This window comes from Staurois parvus, unplaced genomic scaffold, assembly GCF_062004578.1.
Source record: "Staurois parvus isolate SC_StPar_1 unplaced genomic scaffold, SC_StPar_1.0 ptg000136l, whole genome shotgun sequence".
Classification (NCBI taxonomy): Eukaryota; Metazoa; Chordata; class Amphibia; order Anura; family Ranidae; genus Staurois; species Staurois parvus.
Window position 1 is genome coordinate 9,341,708 of NW_028317932.1, and position 23,647 is coordinate 9,365,354.

A 23,647-nucleotide genomic window follows, 5' to 3' on the forward strand; every position below is an offset into this window, starting at 1 on the left:
GACATGCTAAGCAGTGTGCTTACAGTGAAGCACACTGACACGGCCCCCTAGTAAAACACTCCCTGCACACAGTTAACGCTTTGATCACCCTCACGTTAACTCCTTCCTGCTCAGTGCCATTAGTACAGTGTCAGTGCTTTTTTTTTTAGCACTGATCACTGTATTGGTGTTACTGGGGATGTCAATGACACCAAGTCAGTTCCCCCTCAGTGTCAGCATGTCTGCTGCAGTCCCACAGTCCTGCTATAAGTCGCTTATCACCTCCATTACTAGTTAAAAAAAAAAATCCAGTATCTATACCACCATTTGTAAATGCTATAACTTTCCCGTAAACAATTTAGTTTACACGTATTGGGATTTTTTTTAGTAAAGACATGTAGCAGAATACATTTTGGTCTAAATTTATGGCAAAAGTTTATTTTTTTTAATTTTTTACTGGACATGTTTAATAGCAAAAAGTAAAAATATTGTATTTTTCTCAAACAATAAAAAACTCACAGGCAATCAAATACCACCGAAACAAAGATCAATTTGTGGGAAAAAAAGGACATTTGGGTGCAGCGTTGCATGACTGCACAATCATCAGTTAAAGTAACACAGCGCCGTAACGCAAAAAATGGAACGGTCAGGGTCAGGAAGGGGGGTAAATCCTCAGGAGGGCAAGTGGTAAATGCAGAGACCATCACTTTAGGAGATCTGGAAGACAACACCATGACACTAGGAAAGACAGCGTGGTAACAAATGACATAATCTATGTTGTCCAATGTAAATAGTAGGTCACATGGTCTTTCACAAAGCAAGTTTACAAAATATTACAGAGATTAATTTCCTGAAACATTTAAATGATGTCCAGCAGAGGTCAGGTCAGAATACCAACAGAAGGACCACACAAAAACTTGGAAATTGTCTGATTCAGAAAAACAAGCTCAAGAGGCTGGCATGAGCATACATCCATTATGGGAGTCTTCCCAAGATAAGGAGAAGGGGCCATCCCCTCCCTAGCCAATGTTTGGTAAATAGCATCCAGAATTTTATAGACCAAATTGGTTCCTTGAAGATTCCAGACTCTAGAATATGGAGAGGCTGAAAGCTGCTGAGAGATTGCATGCCAAACCATGACATTGCTCAAACTCTGAGAATCCAGGAAACTGTTTCTCCTAGTAGAAATATCCTAAGTGTTCCACAATCAGCATACCAGGTAGACACTAAGGTCAGTGTTATGAACAGGGCCAGGACCTGTTGGAGGCCAGAAAAGATCCTTGCTAGGGAAGGAAGCCATAGGGACAGATCCATTTTGATTTTGTAGATCAGTACATTCCACAGGAGCAAAGTTATCCTAAGGGCAGTCAAACATTTCAAGAGGTGCAACCACCTATGAGGAAAATGGACTGCTCTGTGGAAAGGTGTGCGAGTGTGATAACATTCCTAAGGATAGGCTCCTACTAGGGTAGGAAGTAGAGATCCTTGGGTGCAGGGTACCTAATAAACCTGGAAAAGTGCACAACAGGATTTAGTAATACCTAAGGGTGGAGAAGGGCAGCTAAAGAAGTTGCCTGACTGAAGGGTTTACTGTGAAGGCTACAGAGAGATGTTTGAGTTTCCAAACTGTATGGAGATAAACTACTAAGAGACCCAGCAGGATGAACAAACATACAGAAGTGGGGGTGAATCTTCATTCGGAAGGCCAGGCAGAGTGGTTGGAGGGCTTCTGGCTTTGACACCTGCAGGTTGAGTCAGTGTTAGGCTATGTTTGCATGCAAGGAACTACTGCAGTATAAGTTAAAGGTTGGAGTTCTTCCTGTGTTGAGGCAGGAGCACACTACCAGTGGCATTACTAATGACAGTGTCAAGGGCAGGTCTTTAGAGACAACTTCTCCTAAAGCGCAAGTGAAGCAGATGTTCTGTGAGCATATTTTTATTGTTGCAGGAATCTAATTAAAATTGCCTTACTTATATGAACAGACATCACCCCCGTGTGAAACACAAGATTAGATACTTTTAGGAAGCCCTCACAGATAAAGCAAAGGGCTCCAGACATTTGTTGCAAATGTTCCACAACACGAGGACTCAAGATTTTTTCCATATTGAATGAATTTTACAAATTAAAGTCACCAAAAAGCTCTATCATGTTGTCAGGTGGAGCCCAGGATTCTAAAGGTTATTTCCAGTCCTTGTAGAGGAATGTTTTAAAGTGGGTCCTGACTCCGAAGTGAGACTCTGCTGAGGCTGGAGTGTGCTTGGATCATCTTTGGGCAAATTGCTCCATTAAATGTGCACAAACTGACAAAAAGTCTAAAGTGAACATAAGGGCCCTATGGACAAAAGAGGATGTCCTTGACCTCATCAAGCAGAGCTAAAGAAGACTCAAATGAGGATGACCCTTTAATAATGGAGGTCTTAGGATCTAGGTTACAAGTGTCAGTTCTTTCTAGGATAAATTGCTTCAAGAAGTATTAGGGGAGCGTGGGCTCTTCTCACTCATTGAAACAGGACTGTACCCTGTGTATCTTTGAAAATACATGTTACACCCCATAACAGAAAACAACTAGGCCCAGAGTAACACAGTGCCTCACATACTCACATATCCAAGTAGCTGGAGCTAATGAGGGTTGCAGGTGGCCAGAGCTGACCAAGTCATAGACTGGATGGTCCACAAGGTGCCTCAGAAGGAGTAGTGGGATGATGTTTCCTCTAGGATGAATAGCAAGAGAAAGAGGGCATGCATGCACAGTACTAAGTTCCCTCAGCCTTAATATTTAGAAAGGTAAAATGATGGAGGAAGGGATTTTACAATGGTGCTCAATGAGATAGCTTGTAGTGCTTCAACCCAAATGGCTTTTCTAGCCCTCAGAGACTAGATCACACCAGAAGCACTGCAATGACTTTGGCCAAGTACATGCTTTGAGAGTAACTAACACAGTACCCACAAGTCTGGAAAGTGCCACATTGCTAAGTCCAGCACCCAAGGGTCACATTCCATAGTAGCTTTGCAATCAATGGAGGACTTTAAAGAGGCATTAAAGGTTTTTATTATTATTTAAAAAAAAAAAAAAAAAAGACATGTTATACTTACTATATTTGTGCAATGGTTTTCACAGAGCAGCCCAGATTATTTCCTTCCTAAGTCACACTGAGCTCCTTCAGAGCAAGCTGCTTGGTCTGGGGGCACTCGTGTGCTTGCTTCCAAGCCCCGCTCTGTGTATCCATAAGACACACAAAACGGGGCTCCAGGCTCTGATTGACAGTAGTGCAAGCCAATGTCTCCTGATGATGTTATTGAGCCAATGAGGAGCAAGTGAGCTAAGACAGCCTTGTCTCTTGTGCACATCACTGGATCCGAATCAGGCTCAGGTATGTATTTAGGGGGAGCTGTGGGGAAATCTACATGCAAAAGGGTTTTTTTTAAATGTATATTATATAGGGAGCGCTTGTTAGAGCACAACCTCTGTAGCTGTAGGATAAAGGTGCCAGATGAATATCAGGGATGGATTGGAGCAGTACCACTGAGGCAGCTCTTCTTAGAGTGAAATCAAGGCTCTAATGCAGTAACATGAAAAAGAGAGGAAGGCACTTCAAAGTGCAGTATTGACAATTTATTAGTAAACAATAGATACATTGCACTTACCAGATAAATAGTTAAAAAGACTCATGAATTAAATACAGTAAGGTAAAAAAAAAAAAAACTTTCTGCCTTTACAACCACTTTAAGTTTTTCCAGAGTTCAGCCTTTAAAACTCCTGTATCTCCCCAATGACCCATTTTTTTTATTGTGAGGATACAAAATTGAAAATAAAAAATACTTTAGCACCAGCAGTGCAAGCAATACGCAGAAGCCTGGCAGCAAAGAGGTTAATGAATTTGTCATCAGGTCTGCAGTGAGGACCCAGCTACTGATATGCTGCACAATATCCTTGTGCTCAGCGTGTCTGTCTGATAGCAGCAGCGGTGATAAATATCCTGCCCCCCCTACTGCCAGTAACACACAGGCTCTGCAATGTCAGGAGCTAGGCACACAACAGCTCTTTAAACTGGCCGCAGCTCTTCTTAATAAGCTGCTGTGGAGACGCCCACCTCTTTATGCAGCTCCGGCCAATGCCTAATCTTGCCTAATGGAATCGCCCTCCCTGCCTGATACATATAAACCTCAAAGCTGCAACCCTGACACTGGGGAGGGTACACTGGAATGAGTGTCGGTCTCCAGCTCAGGCATGAAGTCCTTGGAGCGCAAGCTTACCTAAGTAGCAGAAGAGCCAACTGGAAGCATTCAGCACCTTGGGCAGCGCAGTGACAGTTCAGCACCTTGGGCAGCGCAATGACAGTTCAGCACCTTGGACAGCGCAGCGACAATTCAGCACCTTGGACAGCGCAGTGACTTGGGAGCTTTCAGCACCTTGGACAGCGGGTTGGCCCTTCAGCACCCTGGACAGCGCGGTGAGAGGACGCGTTCAGCACCTCGGACAGCTCCTGCGCATCACAACCTCCCACTAGCTCGTCACCTGTGCCTAGGCTGCTGACAGCTCCTCACGGTGACACCCCTGAGGAGTTCATTTAGCGCACAGTGGCAATAATAAGTCTTCGGATCCGTGTTTAAAGATGACAGACAAGAAAAGTTTGCAGAGCAGCAGAGCTGGGAAACGCAAGAAGAAGCTGTGAGAGGTGGGGAAGGTGAATGGTGGCGTTTTTCCTGGCTGATCTGGAAGGAAGGATGACCGGAGAAGCATGTGTACCAGCAGTCAGATCATCGGCAGTCTCCTGGTGCTCTCTGTGCTGGAGATAGGACTGGGCTTGTCCAGCGTGGCAGTGGGAGCTGTCACCTTCATCAGGGTCAGGAACAGGACGGAGCCACCGCCGCAGCTGGGAGACTCTTCTCCGGTATGGAGCGGGGCGTGTGTACGTTAGCCATTTCACTACCTTTATTTCTATACCCTTGTGATTAGGTTAGTCATGCATCCTATTCCACATGGACATTCCCTAAGTCTCCTGTTGCTCATTATCATTTCGGTCAGTCGGGTTATAATAGAAAAGGGTAAACTTGCTCAATAGCTTTTACTGTATGTCTGGGTGCCCTGCCTGTGGCGATCCTTAGTATTGATATAAGTCTTCAAATTAAACCCTAAAACACAACAAATATGCAGCTTACCAGTCCTTAGATATGGCTGCATTGGTTTTCTTTTTTTTAGGCTTGTTCTCATTCATTTTTACCTGTTAATCTGGCCAGTGAGGGCTCCTTCACATATGCAGCTCAGGGGTGGTGAAAATAGATATTTAACCTCCCCCCCCAACCTAATACAGAAGGGGTTGTACACAGGGGCAGCTCAGTAGCTAAGTTGTTAGCACTTTTGTCTAGCAGCACTAGGGTCATTGGTTCAGATCCCAGCCTTGGCACTACCTGCATGGAGTTTGCATGTTCTCCCTGTGCCTGCATGGGTTTCCTCTGAGTACTTTGGTTTCCTCCCACACTCCAAAGACATGCTGGTCGGTTAATTGGCCACTGCTAAAATTGGCCCTAGCATGTGTATGTATGAATATCAGTTAGGGACCTTAGATTGTAAGGTCCTTGAGGGCAGGGACTGATATGAGTGTTTTTATATATATATATATATATATATATATATATATATATGTAAAGTGCTGCGTAAATTGATGGCGCAATATAGGCGCCTATAATAAATGTGGGCTGGGGGCTTGTTTACACTGGCGATAACCCTTGCCACTACTCTGACATTGTGGATTGCTTTTCAGAGGGCAGTTGACTGGAAGCTGGTAGGTAATATGTTGCCTCCTCCCTGCCTGTTTTAAACCTGAACAGCCCACATAACCACCCTGCAACTAACTGTGTGCATTGAGCATTGCTGCAGGGCAGTGGAAACCTGGTTTTAGTGATTTGGAAAATACTGAGCCCGAACATGACAGGGGGTATGATTTTTGCTACAGCTGTGAAGCAAATCATGACAGGCATGAGTACAATCTGCTCCAGCCGCTGTGTCATTTTACATTTATTATATTGCAGCTTGCCAATTCTTAGATGTGGTGGCTGCATTAGTTTTCTTTTTAGGCTTTCTTTCATTTTATTTTCACCTGTGGTCTGGCCAGTAAGTCTGTTCTTTTCAAAAGAACAATCTCTCTCGTTAAAACCATTTAACACTGACAGCGGTGCTTATAATGATCATGTTTTATTTATATAAAACCTTTATCCCCCCAAAAACTGTTTGCTGTAACTGTTTATAAAGTGTTAACTGGAGTTCAGCTTTAACTAGTTAGTTTATTTAAATCTGCTAATACACCTAGCACTACACTCTCCACTGACTACCAGTGCTGCTTTCCAAATGTTCCCCCTGTGCTCCTTCATCCATAGTGGAGGCACTCTAATACAGGAGGTGTGCTACTGGCCAGATCACCAGGTGAAAACAGAGGGGGAAAAGCCTAAAAATATCAAATTAATGCAACCCCCACATCTAATGATTGGTAAGCTGCAATATATTAAATTTTTGGGTTTGGGTTAAATACTAAAAAAACCCACTACTTTAAAACCATGTCTCAATCACCTATATTTACCACCCTCTAGCCACATGTGTAAACAAGCCTCAAATCTGTTGTTTTTCAACTTCCATTGATGGGGTGCTTACAGTGTTAAAAGAACACAAAAAGTATCCCTGTGACTGCTTGAAAAGTGTTAGCTGGAGTTCAACCCTAATATGTCCTTCTAAATCTTCTACTACATCTAACACTATGGGGTGCTTACAGTGTTAAAAGAACACAAAAAGTATCCCTGTGACTGCTTGAAAAGTGTTAGCTGGAGTTCAACCCTAATATGTCCTTCTAAATCTTCTACTACATCTAACACTACCCTCTTCCCAGATTGATAAAGTTTCTGTCCAAGGGAGTCTCCACTGCTCCTCCATACAGAGTGGAGACACCATAAGAACCCAGGAAATGCATTACAGGTGAGATCGCTAGTTAAAAATAAAGAAAAAAGAGCATAAGCCCTGATTCACACTGATGCAAATCTGATGCAATTCCGATGCATTCCAGAATGTATAAATTCACATGTCAAGAAAGATAACATGGCTTTTTATGGAGGTCGTTCACACCTATGTGTTCCAAATGCAATGCAATTTCCAAAAGGGTCCTGTGCATGTTTGGTGTGATGCAGTCCATTTTTGAGCCCCAAGAGAAACAACAGTGAAAACGCATAGGTGTTCAAGTGCAATGCAATTTCAGTGTGACATATACTTATTTCTAATGTCACAAAATTAGCCAGAACAGAAATCACAGCTGTGAATCACTGCAGAATCACACCACAACTGCTTCTAAAATCGCGCTTGAAAACACAGAAATTGCACCACATCAGTGTGAACCAGAGCTCAAAAATACATCAGTGTGAACCAGAGCTCAAAAATACATCAGTGTGAACCAGAGCTCAAAAAGAAAACTAAGGCAAGCCACAGCATCCAAGGATTTGTAAACTGCAAAATATTAAACATTTGTATTTGGGTTCAATATCACTTTAACAGTTTCTACATGACAAGTATATCCTAATTGTGTGATGTTTGCTATTGCTATTATTCTTACATCCAGATTGTTACTTAACCATTCAAGGTGTATTCTAGAAGTGTGCTTCCCAACCAGTGGCTGGTGATTCACATGGGCCTCATAGGACCCTCTGATATTGCCAGAGTAAATGCATCTTAGGAGGCATTGCATGACCTGAACATCAGAGCACTGTACCTTCTGCACAGGATCAAGTTAAGTTTGGCATGAATATTTTATACAATTGAATTAGGTGTTTGATGGTATTATTGTTTATATAATGTTTTGAGTAATATTTAATTTATCAATAGCTGGAAGCTTGTTTAGTAGGGAAAACTGAAGAGAGGCAACTTAAAAATATCATCAGCCCATTTTAGGCAGGCAAACCAATTAAGAAATAATTTCCTATTGGCTGCTGTAAATTAACACACCTTCAGATTACCATTGATCTTTATACTGCTTTACTATATGTATGTTGGTGTGGTCTACCTTCCCTTGTTGAATATGCCCAAGATGCCAGCAAGGGTTGTCAAACACAAAACCAGAATATTGTATTTTGTTTTTTGTGAGGGGTTAAAGTTTATCTAAAACCTAGAAGAGAAATTAATAGTTTTGCAGCTTACTGATCACTAGATGTGGTGACTGCATTACTTTATTCACAGTTTATTTCCCTTTATTTTAATCTGGTAATCGTGCCATTAACTCACTTCCTGTTCTAGGGTGACAACCGTACAGAGCAGCATTGCCATTTTAGGGCAGAGAGTGACTTAACATGGTGTTAGAACTACATAACACCTCCCTTTCTTTTGCAGAACAGGGGAAGTGTTTTGTAGTGCATGGAGTTGTCAGGGAATAATGCTAACTGATAAGAGTTCAGAGGCAGAGAATACTATAGGACAGGGGCGGACTGACCATTTGGAAACTGGGGCACTGCCCGAGGGCCCGGGGTCAGGCCCATGAGATGCGCCTGGTACCTTTTTCATAGGCTTTTTTGTGTTTGGTCAAGGACACAGTGGCCCCATGAACCCCTATTGCCCGGAGGCCCCATGAGTTGTCAGTCCGCCCCTGCTATAGGATATTTTCAATTTATACTATTTCTGGCTGGATGATCAGCTAATCTTTTTGCACTTGTCAAACAGATATAATACAACATTTTCAACTGTATACTTAAAGTGGTTGTAAAGGCTCAAGGTTTTTTACCGTCATGCATTCTTTGCATGAAGGTAAAAAAACCTTCTCTGTGCAGCATCACCCCCTGTCCCCCTAATACTCACTTAAGCCCCCTCGCTATCCAGTGATGTGCACTAGAATCTTGGCTATCCCAGGACTCCCTTTCCTTACTGGCTGACACAGCAGCAAGAGCTATTGGCTCCCACTACTGTCAATCATAGCCAGTGAGTCAATGAGAAGAGGGGGTGGGGCCGAGCCACTGCTTTGTTTGTGAATGGACACATGGAGCAGCGGCTGGGGAATGCACATGCTCGGGTGCCCCCATAGCAAGCTGCTTACTGTGCAAGCATCCGACAGGGAGGGAGGAGGGAGGGGCTAGGACTGCTACAGGGCGGCAGGGCTGCGTAAAATATATGTGATTTGCATTTCCGGGTAGGGGCCGCTATTGGTGACTAGGGATGTCAATCACTGGGTCCTGGTCGGTGATTCCCGGTCGGCACAGCAGAGAAATACAAAGCAGCATGTCTTCGTAGTAAAACACAACACAGCACACAGTTAACCATTTGATCGGCCCAGATGTTAACCCCTTCCTGCCTAGTGTCATTAGTACAGTGTCAGCGCTTTTTACTAGCACTGATCACTGTATTAGTGTCACTGGGGATGTCAATGGCAGTTAGTCAGTTCCCACCCAGTGTCAGAATGCCCGCCACAGTCCCGCAGTCCCAAAGTCCTGCTATAAGTCGCTGATCGCAGCCATTACTAGTATAAAAAAAATTTAAATTAAAATTGCAGTATATATGCCGCCATTTGTAGACGCTATAACTTTTATGTAAACCAATTAATTTACATGTATTGGGGTTTTTGTTAGCAAAGACATGTAGCAGAATAAAGTTTGGCTTAAATTTATGAAGAAATTTGATTTTTTACATTTTTTTTGGATATGTTTTATAGTAAAAAGTCAAAAATATTGTTTTTTTTTATTGTCGCTTTTTTTGTTTATAGCGCAAAAAAATAAAAAATACAGAGGTGGTCAATTGCCACCAAAAGAAAGCTCTATTTGTGGGAAAAAATGACATAAATTTCATTTATGTACAGCAGTGCACGACCACGCAATTGTTAGTTAAAGTAACGCAGCGCTGTATCGCAAAAAATGTCCTGGTCAGGAAGGGGGTAAATCCTCTGGAGGGCAAGTGATTAAAGTGGCTGTAAAGGCTCAAGGTTTTTTTTACCTTCATGCATTCTATACATGAAGGTAAAAAACCTTCTCTGTGTGGTATTTCCCTCATCCCCCATAATACTCACCTAAGCTCCCTCTCAACACAGCGATGTGCCCTAGAATCTTGACTATCCCAGGACTCCCAGGCTCCTGCTGCTGTCACTTATAGCCAGTAAGCCAATGAGAAGAGGGGGAGACGCCGAACCGCTTCTCCATGTGTGAATGAACACACAGAGCAGTAGCTGGGAAGTGCACATGTTCAGCTGCCCCTATAGATAGTTGTTTGCTTTGCGGGCATCCGACAGGAGGGAGGAACCAGGAGTGCCAGTGGGGGACCTGAGAACAGGAGGATTCGGGCTGCTCTGTGGAAAACCACTACAAAAAAATTAGGCCTTTAGAATCACTTTAACATAACAAAATTGAATAAGTAATAAACTGGATATTACTGTCAACAATTACAAAAACATTAACCATGCAAAGTGCATTCTAGAGCTGTGTTTTCCAACCAGTGGCTGGTGAGTCACATGGAGCCCATAGGTCCTTTTGATGTTGCCCAAGGCACTGCTTCTTAGGAGGCATTGTAAGACCTGCTCTCTGAACATCAGAACATTGTATCCACTGCATAGAATCAAGTTAATTTTGACATGCATATTTTATATAATTGAATTAAGTGCTTAATGGTATTCATTTTTAAAAATGTTTTGAGTGAAACTTTATTTATTAATACCTGGAAGCTTATTTAATAGCAAAGTTCAAAGAGCAATAATCCATATTGACCATATGTATATTTTAGGCAGGCAAAGTTAATACATTATTTCCTATTGGTTGCTGTAAGTTATTGGACTTTTACATTTTCATTGCTTTTTATACTGTTTTATGTTTACTTGTTTTATACTACCCTATAAAATACCCTTTTCATTCATTCTTTCTATCCATCCATCCATCCATCCATCCATCCATCTATCTATTTATCTATCTTTATTTCTTTCATTCTTTCTGAAGTGGTTATCAGATATGCTTTTAGTCTGAGAGCATTTATACATTTATGTCTGTAGTTCATGGGATCCTGACAGTACCAAACATGGCAATGGTATAAATCCTATATTTTAATTTTACATAACCTACAAAAAAGTGAAGTTTGATATTTTTAGACCACCCAGTTTCCATTTATGTTTTGCTGTTGTAACTTCACATAAATGTCTTGACAGGTCTGATACGTATAAGGCACTTGAAATGCTAAAGGAGGAGTATGTTACAGTTTATATGCAGAAAGCCATCTGCTTATTGGTCTGTTTGCTTATGTCATGCAATATGGTATCATTGTTATGTATTACCAGGTCAGGGCACAGGCAGTACCACAACCTGATAAAATATTGCAATACCATAATCATACGTGGTGGGTTTTTTGAGATCACCCTCTGATTAGATCCATAGGAGTCATGCTAAGCTAAGTGAACATGAACTACATACCTGTGAGAGCAAAAGCTGTGGTCTTATTTCAGCTGCTGACTATGTATTACCTCAGCTAAGCTTCCAGGTAATTCAGGTGACAAAAAAAATGTCCTCTATAACGGTGTACATGTGCTGATGTGATCAGATGTTCTATATTATATCTAAGTGGATAAGAACTTTGTAAGAATATCAGGGAGCAGCCTAAACATTTACCATTTGTTGGCTATTTATATGGAAAACATTTGCTGATGATCTATGTGAGTATGAGCACCTTATGTGTGAGAATCTGTATCAGAAATCTATTCAATACTGACCTGATTCAACAGAAATTAAGCATAATGTGTGTGTCCTTTTATTATCACCCATGCTGGTTTTCAACAAATGAATGCAATACATTATACGTTTGGTGGTGATCCAAAAGGAATACTCAGACTTCCAGCTGTTCCTCAACCCTGAAAGGTCTTCACTATAGAGTCCACTAAATTTTGTGTAAAGTAATAGTTACCAAAGAGACAGGATAATATTAATTATAAGTATAATTAATAAGATTATATTAACATTTTAATATTTGCAAAATTAATCTTTTTGGCCAAGTCACATAAACAATTTTGCATTGTCATTTTTTTTGCTTAAATAGTAGATAACGGAGAAACCTAAACATTACCTTCCACCCCCAGTGCATATACTTTTATAGGAGGGGTGTCAAGCTGGGGTGTTTGAGTTTATATAACATATGGCCATCTTTGAAATGTTTACACCATGCAAATGAGCGTTTCATCTCTATACTGTGCTTAAAGTCTTCTGTAGATATCTGTGGGTTTTACACCTTCATTCACATGAAGCTTCATCATAACACACTGTACCATGCATGCACTAACACTATTGTCTGCCATCTTGATTTACGGTTTCTAGACTGACCGGTGACATGTGCGACACCTATCAGAAATAGGACAGACATACACACAATTCACTGCTTGAGGTTTGAGTAAGCCATTGCTATTACACAACACAGTAATGTGAGGTTGAGGGTTTATGCTTATAGTGGGGGTCAGAAACCCATCAATCACGATCTACCTGTTGATCATGGACAAGTGGCAGGTAGATTGTGTCCCTTCCCTGCTAACTCCATTTACTGGAACCAATCCCTTGTATTTTCCTCCATAGCAGCTGGAAGCTTCTCCTCCTCTCCCTGCTGCCTCCCCCGCTGCCCCTCCTGTCTGTCCAGGTACCCATTCCTTCTGCTACAGGGCTCCCCTGTGTGACCCCCTCACTTGCAGCACTGCCAGCTTCTCCTTCCCTCCTCTCACACCAGTTGCTGCAGGGATCCTTTCAGGATGGAGAGCAAGTGAAGGGGCCGGTAAATATGTCATTTTCCTGCCCCTTCCTTTTCTGAATGAACAAAGGGATTGATTGGTACCGACCACTTGCTCTGTTCATTAATAATTGTTGCACAAATTAAAAAAAATAATAAAATAATAGAATTGTAAAAAATATTTAAAAATTGTACAAAATAATAAAAAATGTAATAATAAAAATAAACAAACAATAAAAAACTGCTGACACCAACCTCTGTCCTATTGACAATGTCCACTGTCCTACTGACAAAGTCCACTGCCCTACTGAATGACACCATCCACTGCCCTACAGAAACCAGCTTCTGCGCTACTGGCACCATCCTCTCTCCTGCTGACAAAGTCCACTGCCCTACTGACTGACACCATCCACTGCCCTACAGACACCAGCCTCTGCCCTACTGACACATCTGCTGCTTTACTGACATTGTCCACTGCCCTACTGATGTCATTCACTGTTCTACTGACACTGTGCAGTGCCCTGTTGACACACACTCCACTGCTCTACTGACACCATTTTCTTCCCTACTGACACCATCCACTGCCCTGTTGGCATGCTCCACTGCTCTACTGACACTGTTCTCTGCCCTAGTGACACCATCTACTGCCCTACTGACACTGTTCACACACTATCCACTGCTCTACTGACTGACACTGTGCACTTTTAAGATAGGCTAAGTTTGTATTTTTGCAGTGCCATTTGTTATTTGTTTTATTGTATTTTTAAAAATTTTCCTTACTATTTAGTTAGACCTTGCTAGTTACTTTCTATAGAAAAAAAAAAGGCTGGCGAACCCTGATGGTCTTTGATCTCTTTCATGTTGTTCAGTTAGATCTCCACCTCTGAAAAGTTGCATATCCCCATGCTATAGTATGTGCAACAATCTACAATAGTGGGTATTCCCAGTCATTGCTGGCAACATTTAAGAAGTGGCTGGTGGTACTGGAGAGGTAGACGAGGAGAAATAATAGTAAGCTATAGGCACCAGTGGACAGGGCAAGAAGAGGGTTTGGAATAGTTTTTAACTACAGATTTACTTTAGAGAGAAAACAAAGTATACACCTGACTTTAAGAGCCCCTTCACACCTGAGTTTTTTGCTGTGCAATTTCCAAAGCGTGACAATGCTTAAGATGAAGAAAACCATTATTCTTAATTGGTCCATTTACCCTCGAGCATTGTATTGAGGTCGCCTTTTGCATCTTTTGGGGTAGAATGGCATGTTTTTCGCCCCAAAGATTTTAATGTAAATATCTCAATAATGGTTAAAAAAATGTGTTTTTATCTGCGTTATTCAGGCACTCCAATTTAAGAGTATACAGGGCCAAAAAAAATGAATATGCTCCTGTACTACAAGTGGTGTGAAAAACAGCTACTACTCCTGTACTGCAATTTGTGAGATAAAAAAAGCCTCTAAATCGCTGGTTATGTTAACTCTACGTGCAATGGGGGTTAATAAGTTGCTTAAACTGAGGGAGGGGGGTTTAGGTAAGGAGCAATAAATATGTAGGTAACACTTACTTACTGTTAAATAGAAAGGTCTTTAATTTTACAGAAGTTTGGGATACATATATATATATTTTTTGTTTTGCTATAATTAGGAAGACAGGAAGACATTAAGAAACAAATGAATTTTCTTTACTTTTACACAAGAAACCTTTGTGTAATTATTTCAGTCCTGTGATTCAACCCCAGTACAAAAACAATGAGTGTTTGATGTCTACACACTATACAGTATGTACACATATTATCCAGAGCCTCATATGTATTTGTTCAGACCTCAGGATTAGAGGTACTAGAGGAATATTTTTTATTTTTCTAATTAATTCACTTTATTTACAGCATTTCATTTATTTTTAATTTTCTTTCCTCAAGAAAGAGCTAGATGTGGTCAGCAGGCCTGATCCAGGTTACCCATGGATCTCTGCAGTAACAGATCATTTATAATATTCATCTATTGCTTGGTGTTATCAGCAAGCACATTTTGCCATGACATGCTGCTGAAGGGAAAGACAGGGCCAAGCTGTATCAGCTTTGCCCTGCAAAAATGTGGCTCAAAATGACTCCACTGAATTTCCTCTTTAGGCACAATACAGAAAAATGTGCTACAGAGCTCTCTTATTGAGCACATTGTAGCAGCATCCAAACCTGAGGAGCTGGACCCCTTCCTCCACAGACAGTCACTGGTTCTAGCATGCAAGTACAAGTAAAGCCTAACTGAATAACATTTAGTTTGCTAAAGCACTGGGTCCCATAAAAATGCCCTTCTTCATTACCTTTTGTTGCCTCTCAGTGCAGCTTGATCTCCTGCAGTCTCTTTCCAGCCAGTTCTTGTCTGCAATGCCACCAATGGCTGCATGGTATTTCTCCTGTTGGGTTATATGATGGTGAAAATTAATGGATCATATTTTGTGTAATGTGTATTGAAATAGCCCATTTTCAGACTCCATCAGGGGCTAACGTGGCATGGTGGCAATGCAGAAGCACAATTAGGACAATTAAGAGACTAATGTAAATGAATCATTAAAAATATTAAATATGACTTTGGAAATCACTTTAACATGTTAAAACTTATATGAATTTTCAATGATTCAGTTTACATCTACTTTAACAGCCGCCAGGACTGCTACAACTGCTGAGACCGGGCACCGTTTTAAAATGCTGCTGAGAAAAACAAATGTTATTGAATTTATTCAATATGGTGCCCAAGAATCAAGTGGTTAAACTCAGTGCTTCATTAAAATCTAATCTTAGAAGGTTATAATTATGAAGGCTTAAATTGCCTTTCAAAAATACTTATTCGGTGCAATTTTCCTAAACATGTGCCCATTAAATTTAACTAAATCATTATTTTCAGTGGAATTATCCCAAAAAGATTTAATTTTTTAATGAAAAAAAATAGCTTAAGCCTAAAATAAATGTAACTGTGTTTATGAAAAGCATAGGTTACTCCAAACTGAAAATAATGTGCTAAGGAGCTCAGCCTATGGTCCCTGTATATGTGAGTTCTTTTTTTTTTTAATGCAGACATAGCTATAGTGTTTCAGCTCACCCCAGTACTCAAAGTCACTTATAGCTGATAATAGGGAGACCTAGGAACACCATGCTGAGTAGACCATGTATTCTCAACTAGATTGTATGCAGCTTTCTGTCTCCCAGCTACACAAAAAAGACAGCTGAACAGCACAGATTGATGTGGCAAAGGTCTATAGTTGCTTCCAGAATAATATTTGAGGACCTTTAAAAAACTAGCTGCAGAGTTCATAAAACTCAGACTGAAGTAACCAGACAAAACATCATAGCTGCTCAATAAATTAAAGTTCATGTAAGCTTTAGAACCCCAGCACCAGCTTTCACAGCCAGCCAGTGGTTCTAGCATTAAAATAGATGTGTAGACATATCCAGTATGGACCATCTGACCTCAGTGCCCAACACTGACAGATTAATGTAACTGTCTGTGACAGGTACAGAAATCAGCCAGAAGCACTGGAAATTTTGGTCTATGACTCCCTTTATGAATTCCATAGTTTATTAAAGAACAGGATATCAGAAGCAATTGCCGTTTGTTAAAATAAAATGCTTATTTTCACTGTTTAAAAATTATTTCTGGAACTTTGACATACATACCATGAAGTGCCTGCACAAAGTCCTTTACGGCAGGATCAACTTTTATTTTAATCAAAGCTACAAACTTAAAACATATTAATAATGACTAAATTACAGTAATATGTTAAAGTGACAATAAATGATTTCCTTTTTCTAAAAAAAAATGCATACATATCCACTATATAAACAGAAACTAAGGATTCTGTGAAAACTCAGAAAAGAGAAAAGGGAGAAGGGGGAAGGGGATCACAGAACAATGGGGACTTTAAAGGTGCTAAATGACGCTACATAAAAACCCAAATATATGGTATAAAAGCAAGTTTATTTATACAAATTAAAACCAGATAAATCTCTTTCAAGCTGTATACAAACAATCCATATCAGCTACAGTGCAAACCAATGGATCGATGCGTTTCACCCAAAAAGAGAGCTTCTTCAGGATCCACTTAATTCTATAGCTTTTGGTAATATTGTAGCTGATAAACAATATGGTTAAAAAGTTGTATAAATCACAAATAGCAAGCAATAATAATGATAAAAACATCTACAAACAATATCATAAACAAAGCACAGTACATCATATGTCAGATTATCATGACAACGCCAAAGGGGAAATGAGGGAAGGGAAAAAACAAAACAAAAAAAACTCCTCAAACAATCAATACCTTTCAGTGGATCACGTTATATAAACAGCTTGAGGGGATGGCAAGGTAGAGGGGACCACAAGGAAAAAAAAAAGTAATTAAAATGAAACATACTTTACCCAAGTGAGACAAATCAAGAAGATTCCATGAAACCTTCAACCAGAAAAAAGAGGAAAGTGTCTACCATGTGAATGACCTCACAGGTATCATAATCCACAGAGAATGCAGTGGGTCAAGAGCTTCAAAGCCCCTAGGGTCACAAACCTACATGGTGTAAGAGATGTATAAAAAAAGGATATGCAAATATATCTGTCATCCAAGATTACCAGTAAAGGCCCATGTGATGAGTCATTAAAAACGCACCTTCAAACTAAATGCACCTACTTTCCCCCATAAGCAAGCCAAAAACAGATGAACACCCCATCATGAACCCGGGGACACATCCACTACTTAATGGCCCTGTGTTATTTACTGTTTTTTTCTGACTCCTTGTAACATCCTCCTTGAGTTTTCAAACCTCTCCTTTTCTCCCCTCACTTCCATTTGTTGGAAACAAGCAGTGAACATTATCAGTGGTCTTGTGCATTGCTCTATGCACACTACAAATCCCACAATACATACCCTGTACAGGAAGTCGAATCACAGCAGCAAAAAAAAAAAAAAAGAAATTTGGAGGAGGCTGAGAGCTATAGAAGGTACTTTTTGACTATGAATAATACATCCTGGAATGTATTTTTATATTTTAAATTACTTTCAGTGTCACAATAAAACTTTTATGAGATATTAGTTACGTGGATTACATATACTGTACATTAATGCTTGCATAGGTGGTTTACAGCAGGAGGGATACTTGGCTTAGTGCTCAAAACAAAATTCCTCAAAACTTTGTCTTACTAACTATTAAAGAGTATCTGTTTCAGGGAATAAAAATAAAAAGGTCTTGGGTGCAAACTTTGCAAATAAATGTGGAAGCTGCACATATCCTCAAGGTATCCTTTTACTACCTAGCATAGCTGAGTGGCATAGAAATTAGGAAATACTCCCCCATTGTCACCTGGGTTGGATTGTAAATAGAGTAGCAGATAACATTTTATCTGTTTGTTTTACAATATGCTTGGTGTGTGCAAATTTAAGGATTTGTATTCCCATGTGAAAGTTTGTATTCTTCAGGTGTATGCACTATATGGAGAAATGGGCCTCCAGCCTAAACGTAGCCTTCAGCTAAGTTTGATAAGCGTTCATTTAATTTATGTACCAAATTTCCCACTGTTTGTGTTCTTGTAGATTTGCACCTTGATTTGGAGTTCCCATAGTATACTTTGAAAGATATTGAACTGAAACCTCTTTATTTGTTCATAAAAACAAATAAGACAGGTTCTCTTCACTTTCTAGGTAGGGCTGACCACTGGAGAATTTTGTATTGGATCTTTAATTCAAGTTTTTTTATTTCTTATAGCACGTTTATAAATATTCTGCAACATACATGAAAATGGCATCTTTTCTATAAAGTACTTTTCAATGTTTTACACCTTTATTGCATTGTCGTGTGCATAATTGAATCAATGAATGACATGTTTTCTTTAAACAGGAGCCACTACTGCTTACTTGCAAGCTACATGTGTGCTTGTACATTTTTTCTGATGACTGCCTGAATGACTAATGCTTTATATTTATGTATGTTTCAAATGAGCGCAATGGAAAACATAATAATGAGAACAAAATGACCTCCTGAGTTGAACTATTTTTGTTATAAATAGTTTTCTTTTTTTTTGTACCCAAGCAACAAAGAAAATTACCTCTTCCTTTCAAGCACCTTACAACATTAGGTTTTTTGCAGATAAAGTCTTCATACCAACCCACAAAAAAACCCTCAAAAAGCAGTTTCATATTCAAGTAATGATGTCACTAGCCCTGTAGTAGATTCTTTGCAGGAATATATGGATAATATACCCCAAGAGGGGAGCTAAGGGGGATCACCAGAGTCCAGGCTATCATGGATGGAGAGGGGTGGGGAGATTTCCTCAAAGACCCAGGGGAACCTTAGCTCACTCAATGCAAAACTTTTCCAAAAACACATCAGAGCTCCACTTTAAAGACCAACTCAGGCCAAAAATTAGATTTTTGTACTTACTGTAAAATCCTTTTCCCAGGTTTTAGGTGACACGTGTCAGTTCCTTGCAGGTATACAGGGTAAATCAGAAGGAGAGTATGGGTTGAGGTTACCCTTTGCAGCTGGACTATCTGCATGTCATACAGAAGATGTTGCACCATGTGGTAGATTAAAACTGGGCCCAAAATAGAGCAAGGCCTTGCATATACACCAAGTTCAGAGTTAGGGTCACACCAGAGTCTATGCCACACCTCTGGACCCAGAAAATACTCTGAGGATAACACAGTACTCAAAGGTCTAGAAACCACCATAAGCCTAGTTCCCTAAGGATACATTCTTGGCTAACCCAGTAATCTCCCAAGACAGCAGGGTCAGAGTACAGCTTCCAAATCTAAGGATATGCCTATTGGGATAGTCATGTTGAGACTAGCTCAATCGATGGTGTTGAAATCTTGAATGAAGTCACCAAGGAAAAAAAAACATTATTAGTGGTGTATCAAAAGTCTTGGATGAAGTTATCAAACAAAAAATTACCATGAAATTAATATAGAGCAGATATATACAGTCACCACCCACTTTATTAGGTACACCTTGCTAGTGCCAAGAAAGAATCCCCCACACCATTACACCACCACACCACCACCACCAGCCTGAACCATTGATACAAGGCAGCATGGATCCATGCTTTCATGTTGTATATGCCAGATTCTGACCCTACCATCTGAATGTCGCAGCAACCAGTCTGCCCATTCTTCTCTGACATCAGCAAGGCCACAAAACTGCTGCTCACTGCATATTTTCTGTTGACCATTTGCTGTAAACCCTAGAGATGGTTGTGCATGTAAATCCCAGTAGATCGCCAGTTTTTTAAATACTCAGACCAGCCCATCTGGCACTAACAACCATGCCACGTTCAAAGTCACTTAAACCCCCTTTCTTCCCCATTCTGATGCTCGGTTTGAATTTCAGCAAGTTGTTTCGGCACATCTACATGCCTAAATGCATTGAGTTTCTGCCATGTGATTGGCTGATTAGTAATTTGTGTTACCAAGCAATTGAACAGGTGTACATAATAAAGTGGCCAGTGAGTGTATATACAGTATATATGTACAGTATTTAGAATTTTTCAGTAGACATGAGGGAAATAGTGTGCATTCTAGACACTAGGAGGAAACTTAGACATGATGTGAACTGGCTTCAGCATTTTTGTTTGCCAATGTTCCAAACTCCTGTAGGTGAAGTGTAACTGGACAGTTTTATATTTCCTGGGTTTCTGTATCCCTCAATGGCCAAAAATAAACTTGCCTTGTTTTGGACAAAGTGGGATGGGGTTAGAAGCCCTGCCATATTTTTACTGCAATCTTTGACCCCATTGGAGAGATGTATCCTCATTTATCTTTGCACAGGGAATAATGGGAAATATCATCAGTAATGACATGAATAAAACAAGACACTTATTTTTTAATTAAATGGGGAAGTGCCAGATGCTATCTGCCTTGTCATTTAATACTGGTTGTGTCTTCCTATGCCAGTCATTTCTCATTCTGCTTTCACAAAACAGAGAGTTAGTCTATCAAAGGAAAGTCCGGGAGGCCACACTAAAGCAGATATCTACTTTATTGCATAGGAAAGCAACTTTAAAACACCATACTGTATGCCAGTGGGGAAAAAAAAAAGGTTCACGCACAAAGTGATTAAGCTCTGAGGTTAGCGCGATACACGTGAACCTTATTTCCCCCCACTGACATACAGTATGGTGTTTTTAACCCCTATGGGCACTAAGCACAGTGATGGGTGGTGCTCTGTGTCCTTGGGACACAGCGGATCACCAATCACAGTAAAGAGCCAATGACACAGGCTGTATCATGTGATCAGCTGTGTCCAATCACAGCTGATCGCATGTAAACAAGGAAATGCCGGTTATCGGCAGTCCTCTCCTCACGCTGACAGCACATGAGGAAAGGAGAGCCAGTAAGCGGTATTTCTCAGAGAGGACATCTACACTGTTCTTTCAAGCACTGATGTTCAGTCTTTTTTAGTTTGTTTAGCAAAAAATAAAAAAACAGCAGTGATTAAATACCACCAGAAAGCTCTATCTGTCTCAAAAAAAGGATAAAAATTTTGTTTGGGTACAGTGTTGCATGACCGCGCAATTGTCATTCAAAGTGCTACAGCGCTGAAAGCTGAAAATTGGCCTGGGCAGGAAAAGGGTATAAGTACCTGGTAGGCGAGTGGTTCAGCTGCTTTTCTATACAATAAAGTGGATATGTGCTTTAGTGCGGCCTCCCGGACTTTCCTTTGATCTATAGCACAGGTGTGCGAACTGGGCCAGCACACACGCTGAAGGATTGTGAAGTGCGGGAGTGGGGAGCCTACCTGGAGTAACTCTACCTTCTCTTTCTAAAGAATTATTTGAAATATCCCCACACAGGTTCCTAGACATAAATTAAAAAAATGGTTTTAACCTTTGTCCACTCAAACTAAATCAGCACAATGGCTGCAGATAGGCTTTAGGTCCCCTTATAAATGATAAGTTCATTGTATATTGATATTGCAGATTTCACTCATGGATAGAGACAGGTGAGATGCTTCACAAATTACTATTTTATCCTTTTAATAACCAGAGAGATTACCAGAATTTGGAACTCAGGAACTGCAGAAATGCATAAAACATAGTCCCAACTGGCGATGCTCATTTAGGGAATACACATAAAAACATAGCTTGTTTATGTGGACCTAGCATCAGATATAGTTTTTCATCTTTTTATGTACTGTTGACAACCCAAAATATTTTTTCACCTTCGCTTTCAGTGATAACATTAAACAGGACAAATAAATAGAGTGAATCTCCCTAACGGGGGGACACAGACAGCAAAAAAACATGACAGGCATTCTAATCCCTCTCCACTCTATCTAAAATGAAAGAAAAAAGTTACTTAGTCCTAAGTGCATGAATGCTAAGTAAAGTGTAATGCTTGTAAGGGGGGCAGGGACTATGGCTAGAGCACGCTTGTTGGAGGCGCCATGCTATAGACCCCTAGGGGTTCTTTGGGCTACTCCAGGCAGTGTGGGCAAGGTGGAGGCCATGTTCAGGTGAAATCAACCTTAAGGCAGGCCTCTGACTCAGAGATGAGCTGTGCATTGTGTGCAATGGATGTACATACTCAGTTTCAGTAAAACATGATGTCCCATGTCACTGCCCACCTTGACTGCGAGCTGTTGCATTTGGGATGGACACTGAAGATCCTAAGTCCACTCCACCCATCCAGCAAACCTTGTCACCTCACTCACAGTGACAGAACATGGTCCTGCCGTGCACCTGCGCTGTCCTCATGTGTGCAATTTATTAGCTTCACTCTCCTCTCTCCTGTACCAGGTGGCTAGGCTCAGGGTCACCGTAATGCTGGCCCAATCCCAGTTGCTATGGGAAACCAGCTACTGGGGAGGAGGCCAGAACATCGATCCCTTCACTATTGGAGGAAACCAGGCTGCTATTCACTTCACACCAGTCCTATTGGTTACCTGTAGCAACTACTCTCTACCTTACCTCCGATGTTGAGGTAAACTCTTGCGACTGACTTACTTCATACCCCGTATGTGCTTACCTGACTCAAGGTTTTTAGTGTATCTGCCATATGACTCTCATGCACCCCTTTAGTACTTTCAGACCAGGCTTACAAAAAGTTTAACAAACGTTACTGAAAGTTCTTTAGTGCAACACATTCCATAACATCTTAACTGTAACTAACTGTCCTGTTGATGGCTGCCCATGCCTACGTTAACATCTTCACGCAGGCTGTATGCAATTTCTTGGTGGGTGGGCCTCTTGGTGGGTGGGCCTTAATGTGGAAAGGCTGCATATATGCATACCTAAAGATAAACAGAATTGTGCCTAAAGCGTGCGCTGTGCATGCTCCTGGCACAGTTACCGGTGGCTAACAGAAAGCTCTTGAACTCTACTTGCGATCAGGAACTTTCTCCTTAAAGGGCCCAGAGGCACTAGCACCATGGGGTTAAAAGGAGATAGTCCAACACTGGTGAGAGTCCATACTTGGCACTTCTCTGATAAGTTTGGCATCTTTGGTCAGACTGCAGGGACCAGCAGTCCCCCTCCACAAATCAGGCAAAGCATTCCCAACAATCCAGAATCAGGCATGGACACTGATGAAGTACACAATGAAGAAGCTCAGAAAAGATGGCCCTGGTACTCGGCCTTCACCCCTTATATTAGCAGCACAGAGTGGACAGGCTGAGTCCTAAAAGCCTGGTGGACCTGATCCCCTTGATAATATCTATTGAGACAAAACATACATAGGGTCGGGCAAGAGATTGTGCTGACATCACCCATGCCTGTCTGGAGCCGGCACAAGCAGTGTTTACGACTTACATGCTCATTTGTCTTTGAAGTTTGTAAGTGTTTTTTTATTTATTTGAATAAATAAGTTGTATGTTATCACACTATCTGGAGTATTATCCTTTTTGTCCTAGCATACATCGGATCACAATAACGGAGGAAGGGAGGAGGAGAGATACCGAAATCTGTGACATCTAGGATGTTGCAAGCAAGA

At 40.8% G+C, this 23,647-nt stretch overlaps 1 protein-coding gene across 3 annotated transcripts in view; it reads left to right on the forward strand.

Annotated features, from left to right (window-relative positions):
- Positions 1 to 3,895: 3,895 nt before the first annotated feature.
- TMEM196 (transmembrane protein 196) overlaps positions 3,896 to 23,647 on the forward strand; it is a 67,533-nt gene continuing 47,781 nt past the window's right edge. The window contains exon 1 of one of the 3 annotated variants that reach the window (XM_089673170.1): positions 3,896 to 4,890. In XM_089673170.1, coding sequence (XP_089529296.1) covers positions 4,720 to 4,890 — 171 coding nt within the window. In that variant the 5' untranslated portion in view covers positions 3,896 to 4,719. The remainder of the gene's footprint in view (positions 4,891 to 23,647) is intronic. The other 2 variants (XM_089673168.1, XM_089673169.1) reach the window with 2 other exon arrangements.